We start from the raw sequence: 21,396 nt of genomic DNA, 5'->3' as shown, positions 1-21,396 counted from the left end.
AGGGTAGACCTCTTTGAGAAGGTGACATCTGAGCTAAGACTTGAGGAAGAGTGTTTTAGGCAGAGGAAAGAAGCAGTGGAAAGCTCCTGAAGTGAAACTGTGCCTGGCTTGTTGAAGGAACAACATGAAGGCTGTTGTGGCTGGGACAGAATAAGGAGTTTGTATGAACAGAACCTATTGTGTAGGCTATTGTAAGGACTTTTTCACTCTGAAATCGGAAGCCCTTGGAGGATTTTGAGCCGAAGAGTGAATTGGTATATTTTAATAAGCTCATTCTGCTTACTGTGTGGAGAATTTTCTATGGAGAAGTGTGGGTCGGAGCAGGAAATCGAGTAAGGAGGCCCTTGCAGTAATCAACATGAGAGAGGTGATGGTGGCTGGTAGCAGGGTGGTAGCAGAAGAGGTAGTGGTAGAAGTGGTCAAACTGTGAGTATATGTTAAAGGTAGAGCTCAAAGGATATGTTGAAAATTGGACGTAGGGGGCAGAGTGTAGGAAGAAGAGAAGTGTCAAAGATGACCCCATGGTTTTCAGAGCAACTGGAAGGATGAAATTGCCATCAGCTGATACTGTTGGGTAAAGGGATTTGAGGCTGAGGCAGAGATATCAGGGAGTCAGTGTTGTAGATTTTAAGTTGAGATGTCTGATAGACTTCCAGATGGAGATGTGGAGGTAGAATAGGCAATTTTGACAATTAAAAAACATGAAAATTACCACAAAGATACTGGCCCCTGATTTAATTTTGAAATGCTGTATTTTAAAATCATTTTTTCATTTAACAAATCCTTATTGAGTACCATATTTGACACTAGATGATTGGGGGCTACAGTGATAGGCAAATATAATTATGGACTCAGTCCTAACAGAGTTAACATATAGTGTGGTCGGCAGACATTAATTAATTACACAAACATTTTAAGTGCCAATTGTAAATGCTATGAAGGAAGGGCATCTAGGACTAAGGGAGCAGATAATGGGGGCTGATGATTCTGGTGGTCTTCCTTGAGGAAATGACATTTGAGGTATAATTTACAGAGAATAAAATTCATTGATTTAAATTGTATAGATGGATGAATTTTGACAAATCCATGTAACCACCACTACAATCAGGATATAGAACAATGCTGCCATTCCAGAAAAGTTTTCTGATGCCTGTTCTTTGCCCATTTTCCATTGGGTTTTCTTTTTTAAAATTGATTTCTAGGGGTTCTTTATTCTAGATACAAATCTTTTATTGGCTATATATATTGCAGATACCTTCCTCCAGTTCGAAAGTTGCTTTTTTATTCTCTTTATGATGTCTTTGGATGAACAGAGTTTTTAATTTAAATGAAATCCAATTTATCAATCTTTTTTATTTCTTTTCTGTATCTTGTTTAAGAAATATTTTCTTGTATCAGGGTCATGAAGATATGCCTATGCATTCTTCTAAAAGTTTGTCTATCCATGATTCATTGCAAATTAAATTTGTTTATGATCTGAGCTAGGAGTCAGGGTTCATTTTTGTTCATATGATATTCAACTTATCCAGTACCATTTATTGGAAAGATCAGTTTTTACCCATTGAATATGTCGTTTTGTTGTAGGGTGACTGTATGTTACACTGTTCCTCAACTCTATTCTGTTGGTCTTTTTATTCTATTGGTCTGTTTATCTGTCCTTGCACCAACCAATATCTTAATTATAACAGCAGGTAGTGTTGTTCTTCGAGTGTCCTGGCTATGTTGTCTTTTGTATTTCCATATAAATTTTACAGTCAGCTTGTTAATTTCTACAGAATGCCTGTTGGGATTTTGATTGAGATTACATGGAATCTCTAAGTCAACATTGGAGAAACTGATACCTCCACAATATTTAGTCTTCCAGTCAATGAAGATGGCATATCCCTCTGTTTAGTAAACTCCTTAATTTCTCTCAACAATGTCGCAGTGTAGAAGTATTGCACATCTCTTGCTAGATTTGTTCCTAGCTATTCAGTTTTTTTGGATGCTGTTATACATGATATCATTTTTTAAATTTTAATTTTCTAGTTTATTGGCAATATACAGAAATACAGTTGATTTTTATATATTGACCTTGTCTCTAGTTACCTTAGTAATTCTCATAGTTTGTTACAGATTTTCTTGGGGTTTTCTATGCATTCAGTCATGTCATCTTTGAATAATAATTATATGTCTTTTCCAATCTTTTATTCCTTCTTATTTTTTTCCTACTTTATATTTTTTTTATACTACTGATTTGTTTATTGGTTTATTTATTTTGTTGAATAGACTTGGTGTTAATGGATATTCTTGTCTTGTTCCTGAATTCTTGTTTTCTTTCCTGAAAGTCCAGTATTTCATCAGTAAGATGATATTGAGTATACATTTTTTTTGTAAACTAGACTTGTTAGATTAAGGATGCTCCTATTAATTTTTTAAAGTCTTTAGTGGGTGTTGAATTTTATCAGCTAATTTTCCTTTATTGAGATGATTATATGAATTTTATTTTGGTAATTTGGTGAGTTACAATGATTAATTTCCAAAAGTTAAATCAGCCTGCACTCCTGGAATAAATTCCATTGGTTATATAATGCATCATCTTTTAATACAGCCTGTATTTGATTTGCAAAATTTTGTTTAGGATTTTTGCGTCTGTTCATGAGAAATATCGGCCTGTAAATTTCTTTCTTGTAATGTCATTGTGAGGTTTTGGTGTCAGAGTTTTGGTGACCTCATTAAGGATTGGGAATTGTTCTGCATTTTTGTGTTCTCTGGAAGATTGCATATGGTTCATTGAGTACTTGTCTATTTTATTTCCCTCATTATACTACTTTGGGTTTGACTGATGTCTTTTCCTAGCTACTGCAGGTAGAAGGTTATATCATTAATTTTTCAACTTTTCTTAAAAATGAATTTTAAATATGCATTTTTAAAGCTATAAATTTTCCTTTTAGCATAGCTGTAGCTGCGTCTCACAAATTTTGATGTTGCATTTTCATTACCATTCAGTTAAACGTATTTTCTAATTTCCATTGTTATTTCTTCATTAACTAACAGGTTATTGGTTTTCTGTTATTCATTTCTAGTTTAATTTCACTGTGCTCAAAACATACAGCATAAGATTTCAATCATTTGTTATTTGTTGACTTGCTCTGTGGTCCTGTATATGACCTAGTTTGGTCTATATTCCTTGAGTACTTGAGAAGAATGTGTATTATGCAATTGTTGCATATAGTAGTCTATGCATGTTAATTACATTGAGTTGTTAATAATGATGTCAAATCTTTCATATTCTCAGGGATTTTTTTTCCATTTGTTTGTTGTTTTTTTGGTCTCCTTGTTCTGTCAGTTACTAGAAGGAGTATATTAAAATCTCCAACCATTATTATGGATTATTCCATTTTTCCTTTTACGTTATAGATTTTGAAACTGCAATTATGAGTTGTATGCAAATTTATGATTGTTACATTTCTGTTGAATTGATCCTTTTATTATAATAAACTATCCCTTTAGTATTTCTAGTAGTATTTCTTTTTATTTTATTTATTTGTTTATTTGGTCACACCACATGGCTTGTGGGATCTTAGTTCCCCAACCAGGGACCAGGGATTGAACCTGTGCCCCCTGCAGTGGAAGCACAGAGTCCTAACTGGACTGCCAGGGTATTCCCCCAGTAATATTTCTTGATTTAAGTCAACTATCTAATATATAGTGACATCACCATACTTTTGATTAGTGTTTACATAGTATTCTTTTTCTTTTAACACATATGTGTCCTTAAGTTTAAAGTGGATCTCTTGTGAACAGAATATAGTTGAGCATTTTAAAAATTTAAAAATTCTGTTATTTTATTGAAATGAGGGGTCTATATACATTTAACGTTGAACATGATATAGTAGGCTTTCCATCTATCAACCTGATACTAGTTTCCTATTTGTCTCTTTCTGGTCCTTCTTTGAATTAATCAAGCATTATTTGTTCCTCTCTACTAGTTTTTTAGTTATATATTTTTTATATGTGCATATGCATTTTTAAGTAGTTGCCTAACAGATTACAGTATGCATCCTTGGTTTATTAGTTTCTGCTCTAAATTTGTACTTTTAACAGTTGCTGAAAAATACAAGAAATTTGCAACAATATAACTTCATGTATTCTGCTGTCCTTTATGTTAGTCTTGTCATATTTTATACTTCTACATATGTTTAAACTATACTATTCATTGTTACTATTACTTAATTATTTAATTAATTAATTAATAGTTGGCTGCATTGGGTCTTTGTTGCTGCACGTGGGCTTTCTCTAGTTGTGGCGAGCGGGGGCTACTCTTTGTTGCCGTGTGCGTGCTTCTCATTGCGGTAGCTTCTCTTGTTGCGGAGCACAGGCTCTCGGCGCACGGGCTTCAGTAGTTGTGGCACATGGGCTCAGTAGTTGTGGCTCACGGGCTCTAGAGTGCAGGCTCAGTAGTTGTGGCGCATGGGCTTTGTTGCTCCACGGCATGTGGGATCTTCCCAGACCAGGGCTCGAACCTATGTCCCCTGCACTGGCAGGTGGATTCTTAATCACTGTGCCACCACTATTATTTTAAATGTTAATGTTTTTATTTATCTACATATTACCTTTCCATTCTTATTAATCCCTCTAGTTCTGTGCCATTTTCATTTAGCTGGATGAATTCTCTTCACTTGTTACAGGTTATCTTAGCTTTTGTTCGTCTGAAACTATTTTTGTTTCATTTTTGTGTTTGGAGGTTATTTTCTCTTAGTATAGAATTCTAGGTTGGTTGTTGATTATTTTCTTTTTCTGTCTTAGCACTTTAAAGATGTCATTTTTTAAATATTCTATTTCCATTATTTCTGATAAAAAATAGGTTTTTAGTCTAATTGCCATTCACCTGAAGGTAATGTGTCTTATTTTCCCTGGCTACTTTTAAGATTTTCACTTTGACTTTGGTTTTTAGGACTTTGACTCTGAAGTATCTAGCCATGGTTTTCTTCATATCCTGCTGAGGTTTGTAGCGCTTCATACGTTTGCTAGAGACTCATGTCTTTTGTTAGCTTTGGAAAATTCTTGAGCAGTATTCTTATTGCTTATGTGTTATTTTCTCTTCTCTACTTTTTTTTTCTTTTTTTGGCCGCACTGCATGGCTTGTGGGATTTTAGTTCCCCGACCAGGTATCAAACCCATGCCCTTGGCAGTGAGAGCATGGAGTCCTAACCTCTGGACCTCCAGGGAATTCCCTGTCTTCTACTTTTGTAACTCCAGTTAGATGTGTTTTAGGCCTTTTCACCATGACGTACATGTCTTCACACTTTCTGTTCATATTTTCTCTCCTTTGTATCTTTCTGATGTGTCGTATTTTCTATACGTTTGTTGCTCCCTTTGACTTAAGAATTCTAGGCTTTGCTGAAATTCTCCATTTGTCCTGTTTGGTTTTTGCCTTGAATATATCAATCAGTCATTTTTAAAGTCTCTCAGATAACTAAAATGTGAATGACCTATGTGTCTTCTCCTGTTTTCTATTATTTCTATTTGTTGTCCATCTATTCTTTTTTTTTTTTTTTTTTTTAAATGGAGATGAAACTCGCATAACATGAGGTTCATCATTTTAACCTTTTAGAGTACAGGCACCCCTCAGAGATATTGTGGATTCAGTTCCAGACCACCACAGTACAGTGAATATGGCAATAAAGCTAGTCACAGACATTTTTCAGTTTCCCAGAGCATATAAAAGTTATGTTTAGACTGTACTGTAGTCTATGAAGTATGCAGTAGCACTGTGTCTAAAAATCAATGTACATACCTTAATTAAAAAATATTTTATTGCTAAAAAATGCTAACCATAATCTGAACCTTCAGTGAGTTATAATCTTTTTGCAGTAGTAACATTAAAGAGCGCTGCTCACAGACCACCATAACATATATAATAATCATGAAAAAGTTTGAAGTATTGTGAAAATTACCAAAATGTGGCACAAAGACACGAAATGAGCAGATGCGGTTGGAAAAATGGTGCCGATGCACTCGTTCCGCACAGGGTTGCCACAGGCCTCTGATTTGTAGACAAACATGGCATCTGTGAAGCACAGTAACATGAGGGATCCCTGTATGCAGTTCAGTGGGTGCTGGTATATTCACAGTGCTGTGCAGCCATCGCCATCATCTAATTCTAGGACACCATCACCCCGAAAAAGAAGACTCATGGCCATTGACAGTCAGCCCCAATTCTCCACTCTGCCCGTCCCCTGGCAAAGACTGATCAGTCTACTTTCTGTCTCTCCGGCTTTGCCTATTCTGGACAGTTCATATAAATGGAATCATACTATGTATGGCCTTTTGAGTCTGACTTCTTCACCTAGCATAGTGTTTTCAAGATTTATCCATGTTGTAGTGTGTATCAGTACTTCATTCCACTTTGTGGCTGAATAATATTGCATTATGTGGATATTTACGACATTTTGTTTATCAGTTCATCAGCTGAAGGACATTTAGATGTTTTTCTACTGTTTGGCTATTATGAATAGTGCTGCTGTGAACAGTCACGTGTAAGTTTTGTGTGAATGTATGCCTTCAGTTCTCTTGGGTCTGTACCAGGAGTGGAATTGCTAGGTCATATGATAACTCTATGTTTAACTCTTTGAGAAACTGCTAAAGCGTTCTCCACAGTGGTTGCACCCTTTTACAATCCCATCAGCATGTACGAGAGTTTTTGCTCTGCATTCTTGCCAACACGTTACTTTCTGTAGTTTTTTTTTTTTTTTTTTAATTATTATAGCCATCCTAATGGGTGTTGGCCATTTATTCTTATTTTTTTAGAATGCCTTGTAACTTTTTATTGAGGACTTAATAGACTTGTTAGGGCTGATCTATTTCTTTTTTTTTTTTTTTTAAACGCATTGTTTACTTTGTTTATTTATTTATTTATTTTTGGCTGTGTTGGGTCTTTGTTTCTGTGCGAGGGCTTTCTCTAGTTGTGGCAAGCGGGGGCCACTCTTCATCGCAGTGCGCGGGCCTCTCACTATCGTGGCCTCTCTTGTTGTGGAGCACAGGCTCCAGATGCGCAGGCTTCAGTAGTTGTGGCTCGTGGGCTCAGTAGTTGTGGCTCACGGGCTCTAGAGCGCAGGCTCAGTAGCTGTGGTGCACGGGCTTAGTTGCTCCGCGGCATGTGGGATTTTCCCAGACCAGGGCTTGAACCCGTGTCCCCTGCATTGGCAGGCAGATTCTCAACCACTGCGCCACCAGGGAAGCCCCAGAGAGGCTTTTCTGAAGTCTCAACAGAGAGACTGAATTGTTTATAAAGGCCCTTCTGATTTGGTGGGGCCTACACTCCAATCTTTGTCTCCCTCGAACTGGGCAGAAGCTGAAATCTCTTCTCAGCTCTTTTGCCTCCTAACTGCTGTTTTCTGCTAGTTTTCTTGAATTTACCCCTCTTTGTGTTTCTTCCTCTCTGGAACTTGGTTCTTTAGTTTCCAGCTCTCTATTAGCCAAAAACTCTGCCTTCTCTCAGTCTAGTAGGACTGCCACTTTCTACTTGGACTCTACTTTCCTGTTATACAGCAAAGTAAAGGAAAAGCCGAGTTGATTATGGGGCTGATTTTCTGTTTTTCCCTTCTTTCAAGAGTTGTATCCCCTCTTGTTCCTCTCTGTGTACATTACTCTTCAGTGCCTTCAAATGGTTTCTACATTTGTCTAGATTTTATAACTTTTATTAGCAAGAGGGTTGGTTTGGTACAAGCTATTCTATTATGATGGGAACCACGCATACTGATGTTTCATGAATTGAATCACAAGAAAATGAAAAACTGATACCTATTGAGAGTGAGAGCATGAATTTTCAAGAGAAAATCTGGACAGGGATGTAGGAGAAAGGAATTTTATTTTCAAGCATGAGAGCCAAGTCAGCCATATTGAAGGATGATAAAGGATGATTTAAAGTGAGATATGTGACACTAAGTTGATATTTAGTAAGTTTTTTGAAAACGGAACAAAGTGTTTAAAGAATACAAATTGGATGAAGAATTTAAGATAAGAATTGAAGAGAAAATATTTAATGAGCAATTATTGGATTGGATTTAGTAGTGAAGAAATTATGAGCTGGGCACGAGTGCTATTAGAGTAGTACTTGGTTCATTTTGTAAATGTTAGTGGTTATTAGGTGGTTGGAGATTTGAGTGTTTACTGTGATGTCTAAAGAACAATGTATATCTGGTAAGTATGCCGGGGAGGATTGTGTTTGCAAAATCTGGGTGGTACAGACACAGTAAACATATTGGAGGAAGAGAATGACTGAAGTTCTAGGAATGGACATTATGTTTAAAACGTAGACAAGTAGAGAAAGAAGGCAGAAATAGATTTGTAAAGAACAATACTTCCCTATCCTCTTGCAGGATTAAAAAACTGGGGTTTGGAAAGAAACTAACTGTGTGCTTTCTCTACCCAAATTTCCCAAGAAGGGAGCCAGGTGTTATAGAGCACCTTGTATCTGTGTTTTTCCTTTCGCCCTTTTGTGAACTCTCAAGGTTAGTCAGTGATTTTTTTCACACTTTCATTAGGAAATTTGCCAAAGGCATCCTTTTGAGGCAGCTGTCTCTGTACCCTTGGAGGCCATCAGTAATGTTTCCAATCCATAGGAGTAGTCGGCACAAAAATGTTGGGCTGAGCTGAGTCTTTGCAGTTTAAAACATTCCCCCTCCAAAACCACTCCCCCTCCTCAAACAGTATAAAATATATCACATTTTGAAGCTTCTGGTCCTTAGTCTTTTGTTACTATATCTTTTCAGGTAAAATTCATCATTAACAGTAAATATATCCAAATATATTAATAATGAAAGGAGACTTAATTTTTAAAACATAATTTAAACAATAGTGGGCACATTAGAAATCCTTATATATAAATAAGAATTCTTTTTGTATAGAATGTTATAATTTTTAATTTTCACTGTAACGTAGAATATACTTGAATCGTGGTGTTCTTATGGTCTAAGGTGGTCGGATGACATATTCATGCTAATGATCTTGTGAAGTCTTTGGAGCATATAAAATATGATGTTGATAAGTCCATGATTAAAATGCATTAGAATAAGTTGAAATGCATTTGTGTTTTTGTCCCTATTCAACTGAATAGTATAGGCAACTGTTATACCATATGCATCTTTAGTATATTAGTCTGACTGTTTTTCTTGTTTTACTAAACTGTCTTCTTTCAGCCACCCACACAGAATATGCCTATGGGTCCTGGAGGGATGAATCAGAGCGGCCCTCCCCCACCTCCACGCTCACACAACATGCCTTCAGATGGAATGGTAGCTGGGGGTCCTCCTGCACCACACATGCAGAACCAGATGAACGGCCAGATGCCTGGTAAGTGTTTCTCCTCTAAGACATTAACACCGGAGTTGCTTAGCAACTGAAACGACGTGGGGGCTCAAGGGATACTAGATTGTTGATGACAAAACTGCTTTGAATGCCCCCGAGTCCAAGCTCTCTTAGAGTTTGTTAGCTACAGAGCTACGTGACCTGTATTCAGTGTTTATCAGGCTGCCCTTGGGCTTTGATGTAGCTGACACACAGCATTCCTCTGATGAACAGAACTGGCTAAATTTAGTCTGTCTGAAACTATGCAATACAGCTGGCTTCAGAAGCTTTTGGGGGAAAAAAGGCATTGCACCATGGCTTAAGAATTAAGATCTGTTTATAAAAATGTGTGCCATTTCTCTGAGTTTTGTATTTACTTAAAAATTTATTGGTCTCAGAAACAGTATTGCTGGAAAAGACACATGGGGAGAAAAAACAAAACAGGCTCTAAAGTGCGCGTGTACTTAGTCTTTCCTCATTGGTCTTTTGAAACTGAGTATGCATTTTTATGAATACATATGTTTATAGTATAATAGAAATATGGAAATTGATACTGAAGCAAAATTAAAAGCTGAAAAGTGTCAGCTTTCTTATATAATGAACCATTTACTATTTATCCATTTTAAGTTTAGAGCCACTTAAAATATCTTTCAGACCATTGGATGCTTATTTAGTTACCTTTTGCTGGTTTGAATTTTTAATCTGAAAAGTATCACTGTCTTTAAGCTATTTTGTTTTTGTAACATCAGTCACACCCATACCTATAATCCTTGGTGGGGCATATTTTTACTTTCTAAAGACAAAGGTTGTTTTCATTAACAAAAAGAAAGTATTAACCAAATAGCAATAAAGAGAGTAAATTAAAATAACAGAGCAATTTATTTTTAAAATTAGTAATATTAGCATCCTTGGGATAGTGTTGTCTTAACTGATTATGTTGGTTGGTAGCATTGGTGTCCAGGGACTGTGGGTGTAAAAAATGAAGCAAAAGAGAGCACAGAGCAAAAGAGGCCAGATAGCCTGGCTTATAGGAGATTGATGTGTGATGGGTCATGCAGGAGGGCTGTGGTGTCTTGGTGGCAACCTTCTCTTTCCTGCCAAGGCTTCCATGGTCATGGCCCAGTGGCCCTCCACCATGTGGAGGTAGGAATAAAGAGGTAACTACTTGTCTGGTTGTGGTCAGAAGCAAACTTCTTGCTTAATCCACATCTAGCTCATTAGGACACATTGCTTTTAAAACTGGTGGGGTAGTGCTAATGCAGGTTAGCAAGTTAGAGGAGTTTTGTGACTTTTTATGGTGGTACCTTTAATTAGGATTTTGACTCAACTTCTCCAGATAACATTCAAGCCTAAGGCTGAGGAAGCAAGCGAGCAGCAATATAATTATTGTTAACGTGACATTTTCGTTTTTGTGTAAGGCCGTCTGGAGTAAGATATACTTTTTGTGATCCAGAGATTTTCAACCACTTAACGACCTAGATTGTCCAGAATACCGTAGAGCTTCTAAAACAATTTATAGTTAGAGAGTTTACAGTTAGGTGTAGGAGAAATTGGAAGTCCAGTTACTTATATTGTCTTTATTTAATAAGTTTTGTATAGCATTTAGCCAACCTTTTTTTTTTTTTAATTTTTATTTATTTATTTATTTATTTATTTATTTATTTATTTATTTATTTATTTATTTATTTATTTATTTATTTATTTATTTATTTATTTATGGCTGTGTTGGGTCTTCGTTTCTGTGCGAGGGCTTTCTCCAGTTGCGGCAAGTGGGGGCCGCTCTTCATCGCGGTGTGCGGGCCTCTCACTGTCGCGGCCTCTCCTGTTGCGGAGCACAGGCTCCAGACGCGCAGGCTCAGTAATTGTGGCTCTCGGGCCTAGTTGCTCCGCGGCATGTGGGATCTTCCCAGACCAGGGCTCGAACCCGTGTTCCCTGCATTGGCAGGCAGATTCTCAACCACTGTGCCACCAGGGAAGCTCTAGCCAACCTTTTTACGCACACAAATTTGTAACTAGGTTTTTAATTTCCGATTTTAGTTTTGTTTTTAATATTTTATAATGTAAGTTGTAGTGCTTCTTATATGCTGTTTGGTCTTGGTCGTATATCCTCGTAGTCTTAGGTTCCTTTTAAAAAAAATTAGATAATACGTATCTAATAAAAATAAAAAGGTACAAAAAGGCATACAGCCCCTACCTACCCAGACTCTTTGCTCCAGACAGGCATTGGTATCCAGTTATCCTTGAAAAACATATGCATGTATACATTCTATTTTCTTTCTTCTTATTCTTTTTTTAAAAACACAAATGGTAGCATACAGTAGATATTACTATATATCATTTTTTTACCTCTTAAAGGTTTCTCTTGGAGACCATGAGTATATAAACATATATTTTGGAGACCACTTGGTATATAAAGAGCTGCCTCATTCCTTTTGATGACTGCATTACATTCTTTTTTATGGATGCCTCTAATTTATTTGGACAGTTCCCTTCTGACAGAAATATAGGTTATTTCTAGTCTTTTGGTGTTAAAAATTATGCTCTTGTGACTCTGTAAAATATAAATAAATAAGTAAACAGATAAACTTACAATTTTGCATCCATATACGTGCACACACAAAAACGTGTATGTTTATAGGATAAGTTCCTAGAACTGAAATTGCTAGGTTAAAGGTATATGCATTTTATTTTTATTCACTCATTCATTCATTCATTCATTCATTTATTTATGGCTGCGTTGGGTCCTTGTTGCTGCATGTGGGCTTACTTTAGTTTCGGGGGGCTACTCTTTGTTTTGGTGTGTGGGCTTCTCATTGCGGTGGCTTCTCTTGTTGCGGAGCACGGGCTTTAGGCGCGCGGGCTTCAGTAGTTATGACATGCGGGCTCAGTAGTTATGACATGCGGGCTCAGTAGTTGTGGCATGCAGGCTCAGTAGTTGTGGTGCATGGGCTTAGTTCCTCCGCAGCATGTGGGATCTTCCTGGACCAGGGCTCGAACCCGTGTCCCCTGTATTAGCACCACTTCCCCTGCACTGTGCCACCAGGGAAGCCCTAAAGGTATATTCATTTTAAAATATGGTAGTTATTGCCATATTGGTCTACATAAAAATAGTACTTATTTATACATTTATATTCTCTCAACGAAGTATGAAAGTGCTTCTTTCTTCATAATATAATTGAAACAAAACTTTTGATCTTTGCAAATCTAAAAGGTGAAAAATGGATCTCATAGTTTTAATTTGCCTTTTTATTATATTAAATAAAGCAAGCAATTTTCTCATGTTTTATGACCCCTTTTGTAGTTTTCGTGTGAAGTGATCATTCGTATACTTGGCCCTTTTACTGCTGGTGGTCTTTTACTTGCTTTATATGTTAAGTAAGTAGTTTGGTCTGTGATAGTTCTTGTAAATAATTTTTTCCCAGTTTATCTTTTTATTACTTAATTTTGTTTTATTGGTCATGTGCAAATGTTTTATTTTTATGTACTCTACTTTATAACTCTTTTATGGTTCTGGGTTTTTTGGCATACTTAAAAAGGCCCTTACAGTCCAAGATTATTTTTAAAATTCTCCGTTTTGAAATACTCTGTAATGATTTCTTTGCTTTTTCTTCTTTTTTAATGTTTAATTTTTTTATTCATCTGGACTTAGTTTTGGTAGAAGGAATGTGGTAGGGACCTAACCTGTATTTTTCCAGATATCTACTCAGTTGTTAAACATCATTTATTGAATTATTTTTTCTTTTGCTCACTGATACTTAATGTCAGCACCATTGTCATTTACCAAATTATGCATTTCGGTCACTTTCAGACTGTGCTCTAGGTTTATTGATCGGTTAATCAGTTCATTTATGTGTTAATACTACATACTTTTAATTCAGCTTTATATGTTTTTGTCTCTTATAAAGCAAGTCCTCCTTCATTACTCTTTTTTTTTTTCCAGAATGTTCCTGGCTTTTCAAAAGCAACAGTTTCTTAATCTGTAAAATGATAATAATGTCCACCTCACAGTATTTGCTGTCATTCGTGTAAAGCATTCACTTTGTTTGCTACTGATTAAATACTCAAGTTATTGTTTGTGCTATTGTTACATTAATACAAAAAAAATAAATAAGCTTTTTAAGGTACTTTTGTATAGATCATCTGTTTAACTTTCATATTTTGGTTCTGATCACTTTTCTTCAAAGGGCCTAACCATATGCCTATGCAGGGACCTGGACCCAATCAACTGAATATGACAAACAGTTCCATGAATATGCCTTCAAGTAGCCACGGGTCCATGGGAGGTTACAGCCATTCTGTGCCATCGTCCCAGAGCATGCCGGTACAGAACCAGATGACCATGAGTCAAGGGCAGCCGATGGGAAACTATGGCCCCAGACCAAATATGAATATTCAACCAAACCAAGGTAAGTAAGCTTTATAAAATTCTTGAGTAGGATGCTCCATTAGCCTTCGAAAATCAAACAGTTTTTTCAGAATGTTAGCTGATTTGCAAAATTACAAGTTTGAAGTGAGGAACGATCATACCCATAGAAAAGGAACATCAAGTTCGAAACCAGCTTAAAATAATTTTTTCCTTTTACATTTAGAAATTAAGATGCTCAATTTAGCTTTTTAAGCTTATTTATTTTTATGTCTTTTGGACAGTTTATTTGAGATTTTATATTTTTGGATTTTTAAGCTAATCAATGAATAACCAAACATTTGGTTAGAGCTAGAAAACTGAGAAAATATAATTTTATCTTTATAAGTACACTCCTTAAAAAACATCTGTTCTGTGGTTCATTTTACTTGTGAAGAATATATTAATTTCTGTGAATTTCCCTTGATTTAATGTTTTCTGATGCTGTGTTTCAGCATTAAAGGTAATTTTAACATAATTTGTTATTAGAATGTTCAGTGGAGGTGCTGCTGTATTCTTATATTCTTAGAGCGGTGTGAAGTCTATTAAAGTTTATTACCAGTCTCAGAGAATCAAATTGTTATCATGTTTCTCTTTTAAGTATTCTTGTGAATAATAACTAAAAACCAGTAAGTGGCGCTCTGTTCTGCTAATTGCCTGGGAAAACATTTGGCCTGTTGCCAGCCTAAAGCTATTTCAATTATGAAATGTGGTGAGGTTAAGAGTCTAAGAATTAAATGTATTTGCAATAAAATTTTCTAGATTTTGCTTATGAAAAACGCATCACCAAAGTACACCCAGAAAAAGGAAGTTAATGTTAATCTGTTGATCATGATTTTTGATGAAATAATATATTGTAATTTAAAAATATTAATACAGATATTTTCTGTAATTTAGATAAAATACACCGGAAACAAAGGGAGATAATAGAACAAATTGTCAATGAATGCAGCTTCACAAAACTGGCACTTGCTCCATTTTTCCCCGCAAAAGTTGTTCAGTGCCCATTGTGTGGAGTATTTTCTTTTTTTTTTTATTCTATCAATTAAAGGTTCAAAACAACAGCAAGATCCAGTCAGTGCTAGATCAGAAGGGGGTTCAGATGTTTCTCTGTACAGTTTGGTTACCAGGAAAAAGCAGAATAATTGATAGTGATTCTTTACAGCAACCGCCGTAGTTATGGTACACTTCTTAGAAACTGTAGTTAAGGAAAGGTAGGATGTGCGCAAAAATGGATGTTGCTGCAGTGTGGTTTGATAAGACATCATAAGATCTGAAGAAGAAAAAATAATGCATGCAGCAGTGTGTATGTAGAAAATAGTTAACTGTTTTTGGAGAAAGGACTTGAAGTGTTTATAGGAATTTTTTGTTCAAAACATAGGGACCAACTATTCTTTGTATTTTTTTTTAACTAAAATTATTTTTCTTTTATTGAGTTATAATTAACATACAATATTAGTTTCAGGTGTACAACATCATGATTCGATATTTTCACACATTATGAAATGATCACCACAATAAGTCCTGTTACCAACTGTCATTGAACAAAATTGTTAAATATTATTGACTGTATTCCGTATGTGAAAAATTTAAAAAAAAACCATATTAATGCAAAGGCTAATATAATAAAAACATGTAGACCTACCACACAAAACATGTCATTTCAAAAAGCTGCACAAAAAGTTGGCCCTATTAAATTTACTGATTATATGGTCATTATAAAAATTTCAACAGTTACTATTTTTTTAGCTTTAAAAGAAAAATGAGTTTATATGACAGTGGCATTGTAATTGGTGCCTACTTTTAGTTGTAGTTTTAGTTGTGGTTTTATACATATCTATGCAGTGAGAAAACTGAAATATTTTTTAATTCAGCATTTAGGTTTATTATTTTAGCAGAATATTTCCCTGTAAGTTCTCTTATGAGGACTACTGCTTTTAGGTGAAAGGTTTAGCAAGTTTTTTTTTTTTTAACTTAGAGGTTTATTTATTTATTTTATTTATTTATGGCTGTGTTGGGTCTTCGTTTCTGTGCGAGGGCTTTCTCTAGTTACGGCAAGCGGGGGGCCACTCTTCATCGCGGTGCGCGGGCCTCTCGCTATCGCGGCCTCTCTTGTTGCGGAGCACAGGCTCCAGACGCGCAGGCTCAGTAGTTGTGGCTCACGGGCCTAGTTGCTCCGCGGCATGTGGGATCTTCCCAGACCAGGGCTCGAACCCATGTCCCCTGCATTAGCAGGCAGATTCTGAACCACTGTGCCACCAGGGAAGCCCCAACAAGTTTTTAATGTTAATTTCTTTCTTAAATTGCTAGGAAAATGTTGTAAATAGTCAATCCAACAAACTTTCCGTGTTATTTTCACTGTTATCCAGATAAAGTTCAGTGATGATCACTTTGAACTTCAGGAGTAAGACCTGTGTTCAGAGTGAATCACTGCCTTCTTACATACTGGATCTACTCACTCATGTAGAGAGAGCGTCAGCTCCACTGGAATTCAAAAAGCTCCACAAAGGGAGAAGTTTGCCTCTTTTGTTCACACTGTTTTGTTCTGGTGCCTAGAACAAAACCTGACAAATCTGTCTCTTCAGTGAATAGGAATTGAAACCAGATGTTATATGATAACCTGGAAAGACAGAGTTAGTGCCTTAAAGATGTTTCTTTAAAAGTCAAATTGGAATAGTAAGGCTTTCTGGACCAACAGTTAGCGTTTGATAGAATCAGCATAGTTTTCATTCCCAGGCATTAGTGATTATAGCTTTCCACATTTAACACCATTTTACTTACTTATTCCATATTCAAATATAAGGATTTCCACAAATTGTTATATTTGTGTTAAAGCATGTATTTCACAAGTTCCAGGTATGGTATATAATTCTTCAGACTTAGATCCAAGTCTTGGCCCCATAGATTACCATGTGTGGGATCTTTGACTAACTTACTCAATTTCTTTAAGTAAGATTAAGTGAGATGATGGCATTTAAAAATCCTAATTCGGTAATTGTATAGTTTACATAAAATCAGTTAGAAAAAACAAGGTGTTTTTTTTTTTTTTGTAATAAAAACTCGAGATCAGATTATTGGCTATTGTCTTTTTTAACCATAAGATCTAATTTATTTCTGGCTTTAATTTTGTTTGAATAGTATTAAGAAAGTTTTGATTCATTTAGCTAATAAGTTGCAAGTGATAATGATCTGATCTAGAGGCTTGGCATTAGAGTAGTGGGAAATTTTTCTTTCAGTACCTTTATTATTGTAAATATGAAGGGCAGAAAGTATGTATTACCATAGCCAGGACTGTTATATTTACTCTTATTATACAGTGGTTTATTATCTGATCAGAGCTGTACACATCTTTGGGTTAGTAGCTACTGTTATTATCCTCATTCCGTGCATGAGGAAACACATCCTTTGGAAATACAGGCAGGCCTGCTGTTGCGAAGTTCTGATATGCATGAACTTCTGTTACCACAATTTAGTTAAATAACACCTGTTGCCGAACAACATGGTTCAGAGTTCACTTACCATGGTGTATTAACCGTGAGTAGTTGCATAAAGCACAGACTTGGCTGCTGTCTCCTCAGTCCACAAATCACTGTATTTATGAGTATCATGATCGATGACCATTCACGTCACTTTCAGATTCTGTCAGTGATTGATCACTATGCATCCATCAGTTATGCACATAACAGCACAGCATGGAGTTGTGTTGCTTGCTTCCTTGGCTCCCAGAGATACATGTTATTTTATAAAAATAGATAATTCAAAGAGGGCCTTGGCCAACAAAGATAAAAGTCTAACAAAGAAATGAAAAGTAATACTGTGGGAAATAAATCCAAGTCCTTTGTAAGTAGAATTACAGAAGGAATTGCTGACCTTGGGAATGTTGACACTGCTGCCATTTGAGAGACTCTAGATCTGCATTGCAGGTCCTCAGTGAAGGTGAACTTGCTGATGTAAATGAGGAAACTGGCTGTGATGAAAGAACGAAGATGTCCCAGAGAAAGCGAGACTAGCAAAATATTTTGTATTAAGGAAAGTCTTGGAGACATTTCATAACATTGAAAGCACAAAGGATAAAACGTTGGAAGTTGATCTGTACTCTTTTTTTAAAATTTATTTATTTTTGGCTGCGTTGGGTCTTCGTTGCTGCATGTGGGCTTTCTCTAGTTGCAGTGGGCAGGGGCTACTTTTCGTTGTGGTGCACAGGCTTCTCATTGCGGTGGCTTCTCTGGTTACGGAGCACAGGCTCTAGGCGCGTGGCCTTCAGTAGTTGTGGCTCACGGGCTCTAGAGTGCAGGCTCAGTAGTTGTGGTGCACGGGCTTAGATGTTCTGCAGCATGCGGGATCTTCCTGGACCAGGGATTGAACCCTTGTCCCCTGCATTGGCAGGCGGATTCTTAACCACTGCGCCACCAGGGAAGCCCTGGAAGTTGGTCTATACTTAAAAAGGAATATGCCAATTTACCAAGCTATAGAAAAGACGCTAGTTTCAAATCATCAGTTACATCATGACAATTTGGAGCTAGCATCTTTTCGAACTAAAGATGGAAAGATACTAAATCATGTTTGTATACTGACAGGAATGATCCATTGGAGAGAGGGGAATTGATGCTGCAAGAGAGTGAGGAAAGGGACAATTGCAGGAGCAATGTATTTGAGCTGCTGGGAGGAGATTGAGGTCAAAGTCCCCAAGACTTCCATCACCTCTGAGTCTAGCCAACTGCAGAGTTACAGGGAACAGTCCCCAAGATTGGCTTCATATCTGACAGCAGTTACAAGTCTAGAGTTCCCAAAACTACTCTCAAGTTCAGTGATTTGCTGGAAAGACTCACAGAACTCACTAAAAGTTGTTAGAGTTATGATTTATTACAGTGAAAGGATACAGATTAACATCAGCCAAGGGAAAAATCCAGAAGACATATGAATGCAGAGTTTCTTTCCTCATGCAATCAGGATGCTTTGCTCTCCTGGTCCAGTGTGTGACAGTACACACAGAGTATTGCTAACCAGGGGAATTCACCCGAGCCTCCCTCAATGTTCAGAGTTTATATTGGGGCTCCATTATGTAGATTTGATTGATTGATTGATTGATTTCTCACGGTGTCTATCTCAATCTCCAGTCTCTGGTCCCTCTGGGCATGATCCAAAGCTCCCGCCAACCAGGTTCAGGAGCTTTAGGAATCCTCAGTTTAATAAATTTAGTAAATCTTCAATATAAAAAAGCACTGTGATATTATACTGAATTTCAAGTACAACATAGAATATCTACAAATGAAAGAATTATTTTATTCCATAGAAATATCATGTGTACCTCCATAGTGGATTTGAATGAGTAAGAATTGTGCATACACTCATCTTTCTTCACTGTTAAAATTGGTAAATCAACATTGGTAATATCGCAAGTTTCTTTTTGTTACAGTTTAGGTATACACAACCATTACATTGTAGTTCAGACTAGATGCTTTGTTTAAACATTTGATCATTATTCCTATATTGGATGGGTTTTTCAAGATTGTAATCTTTCCCCCACTGAATGACATTTTTCTGGTTATAAAATATTTAATATGAAAAATTTGGAAAAGAAGGAGAAGCATAGAGCATAAAATAAAATCACCTGTATAATCTTGCACTGTAAGTTTTACATTACTCCACAGACAGGGTACAGTCCACTTATGGATAGTAAGTAACCTGTACTTAGGCTCTTTGTAGCAACAGTTTGAGTACCTGTAATTACATAATTATTTGTAAATATCTGTTTAATTATTTTTCCCTAGACTCTTCAAGTTCTGTGAATTCAGGAACTGTGTCATGTTTTGTTCACTGTTTTATCCTATTTGTTAACTGATAGATTAGCTAGATTTCCCGCTGCTGTAACAAATTAGAGAACTAGCATCCTTGTCTGTTGTATTGTCATCCATTGGCTGTCATTCCACGAATGAACCAAAGAAGGAACCTGTCAGGTACTGTCAGAGAAAACAGATGATTGTCAGTTATACCAAAACCTTTCAGGTTTGGGAGACAGAATCCAGATGAATTTCTATTCAACAGATTATAAACTTAGTTTCATTATGACTCATTTTTAAATATTTTTTATTTTGAAATAATTATAGGTTTACGGGAAGTTGCAGAGGTAATACAGAGAGATCCTGTGTATCCTCCTTGCAGTCATCTTTAAGCCCTGGCAGCCACTGTTGCTCTTCTCTCCATTTCTATTATTTTGTCATTTTCAGAATGCTACATAAATGGTATCATGCAGTGTGCAGCCTTTTGAGATTGGCTTTTTTTACTCAGCATGATTAATATTTATTCAACTTGTTGCATGTATCAGTTGTTCATTCCTTTTTGTTGCTGAGTAGTATTCCCTGTTATGGCTGTACCACAGTTTGTTTAACCATTCATCTATTGAGGGACATTTCAGTTTCCAGTTTTTGGCTTTTACAAATAAAGATGCTCTGAACAGTCGTGTACATGATAATGTTTTTGTTTGGACATTAGTTTTCATTTCTCTGGGATAAATAACCAGGAGTGCTATTGCTGGGTCATATGATAAGTTATATATTCAGTTTTTTTAGAAACTGCCAAAGTGATCACCAAAGTAACTACCATTTTACCATCCCACCAGCAATGTGTGAGAGATCTGCTTTCTCCAAGTCCTTGCCAGCATTTGGTATTGTCAGTTTTTTTCTTTTTTATCTTGGCTGTTCTAAACATGTGTAGTGGTCCTAATCTCCTTGTGGTCCTAATTTGCATCTCCCCAATGGCTGCTGATACTGAACATCTTTTCATGTGCTTATTTGCCATCTCTATATCCTCTTCAGTGAAATGTCTCTTCGTGTCTTTTGCCCGTTTTCTAGTTGAATTATTTTTTAACTGTCTATCTGCCCATCCATCTACTCATCCATTAATAGCATCTTCTTTTTCAAAATGCATTTCAGAGTAACTCGCAGATTATTAGTACACTTTACCCATGAATACTTTAGTCCTGCATATCATTAGAGCTCAACGTTTAAAAATTTTTCTTTTTTCTTTTAATAGTTTTTTCTTTAGGTAATATTTACACGCAATGAAGTGCACCAATCTTAAGTGTATCATTCACTGGGTTTTGACGTATTTGTAACATTTACTCCTTGGGATTCATTTTATAGCTAACATCCTAGGTGCCCTTATGGGATGCAGTTCTAATCCAGTTTAACCATTTTGCATGAACTATAATCTGGCTGCTTTTATGGTAAAAGGGGACAATTGGTTACTTTTTTTCCATTACACCTCTGGCTCAATGTGTGATCCTAAGACTACCGGGATCGGAATCATCTGGGGTAGTTGTTAAAACAAGATTTGTCTGCTCCACCCCATACCTGCTAAATCAGAATCTCTAGGGGTAAATTTTAGAAATTACGTTTTACAAACATTCCAAGTTTATACTTATTTACAGTCCATTCCCTCAGAAGTTTTTTCTAGGCAGGATCATTTCTTCTGTACCTGATGGTTCATAACTTTTCAGCTTTCATGCTAGGTGACACAAAGCTATATGTTCTAATATAGCCCATCTCCATGGCTTTCTACTTGGACAAGATAGGACCTTACTTTCACAACAGATTGTCACTTGTGTCCCATAAATCTAGAGCTTTTGGAATGCTTTTCAGTCTACAATAGGTGTTTAACAGTGA

The 21,396-nt window shown here is 36.3% G+C and overlaps 1 protein-coding gene across 3 annotated transcripts in view; it reads left to right on the top strand.

The window, feature by feature from the left end:
* Positions 1–21,396, top strand: part of SS18 (SS18 subunit of BAF chromatin remodeling complex) — an 83,255-nt gene that overhangs the window by 27,518 nt on the left and 34,341 nt on the right. For all 3 annotated transcript variants that reach the window (XM_059894390.1, XM_059894391.1, XM_059894389.1), the window contains exons 4-5: positions 9,183–9,336; positions 13,515–13,736. In XM_059894390.1, the coding sequence (XP_059750373.1) occupies positions 9,183–9,336; positions 13,515–13,736 (376 nt within the window). The remainder of the gene's footprint in view (positions 1–9,182; positions 9,337–13,514; positions 13,737–21,396) is intronic.

Source organism: Balaenoptera ricei, chromosome 14 (genome assembly GCF_028023285.1).
Source record: "Balaenoptera ricei isolate mBalRic1 chromosome 14, mBalRic1.hap2, whole genome shotgun sequence".
In the NCBI taxonomy this organism is placed as follows: domain Eukaryota; kingdom Metazoa; phylum Chordata; class Mammalia; order Artiodactyla; family Balaenopteridae; genus Balaenoptera; species Balaenoptera ricei.
This window is presented reverse-complemented; position numbering and strand designations above follow the sequence as displayed.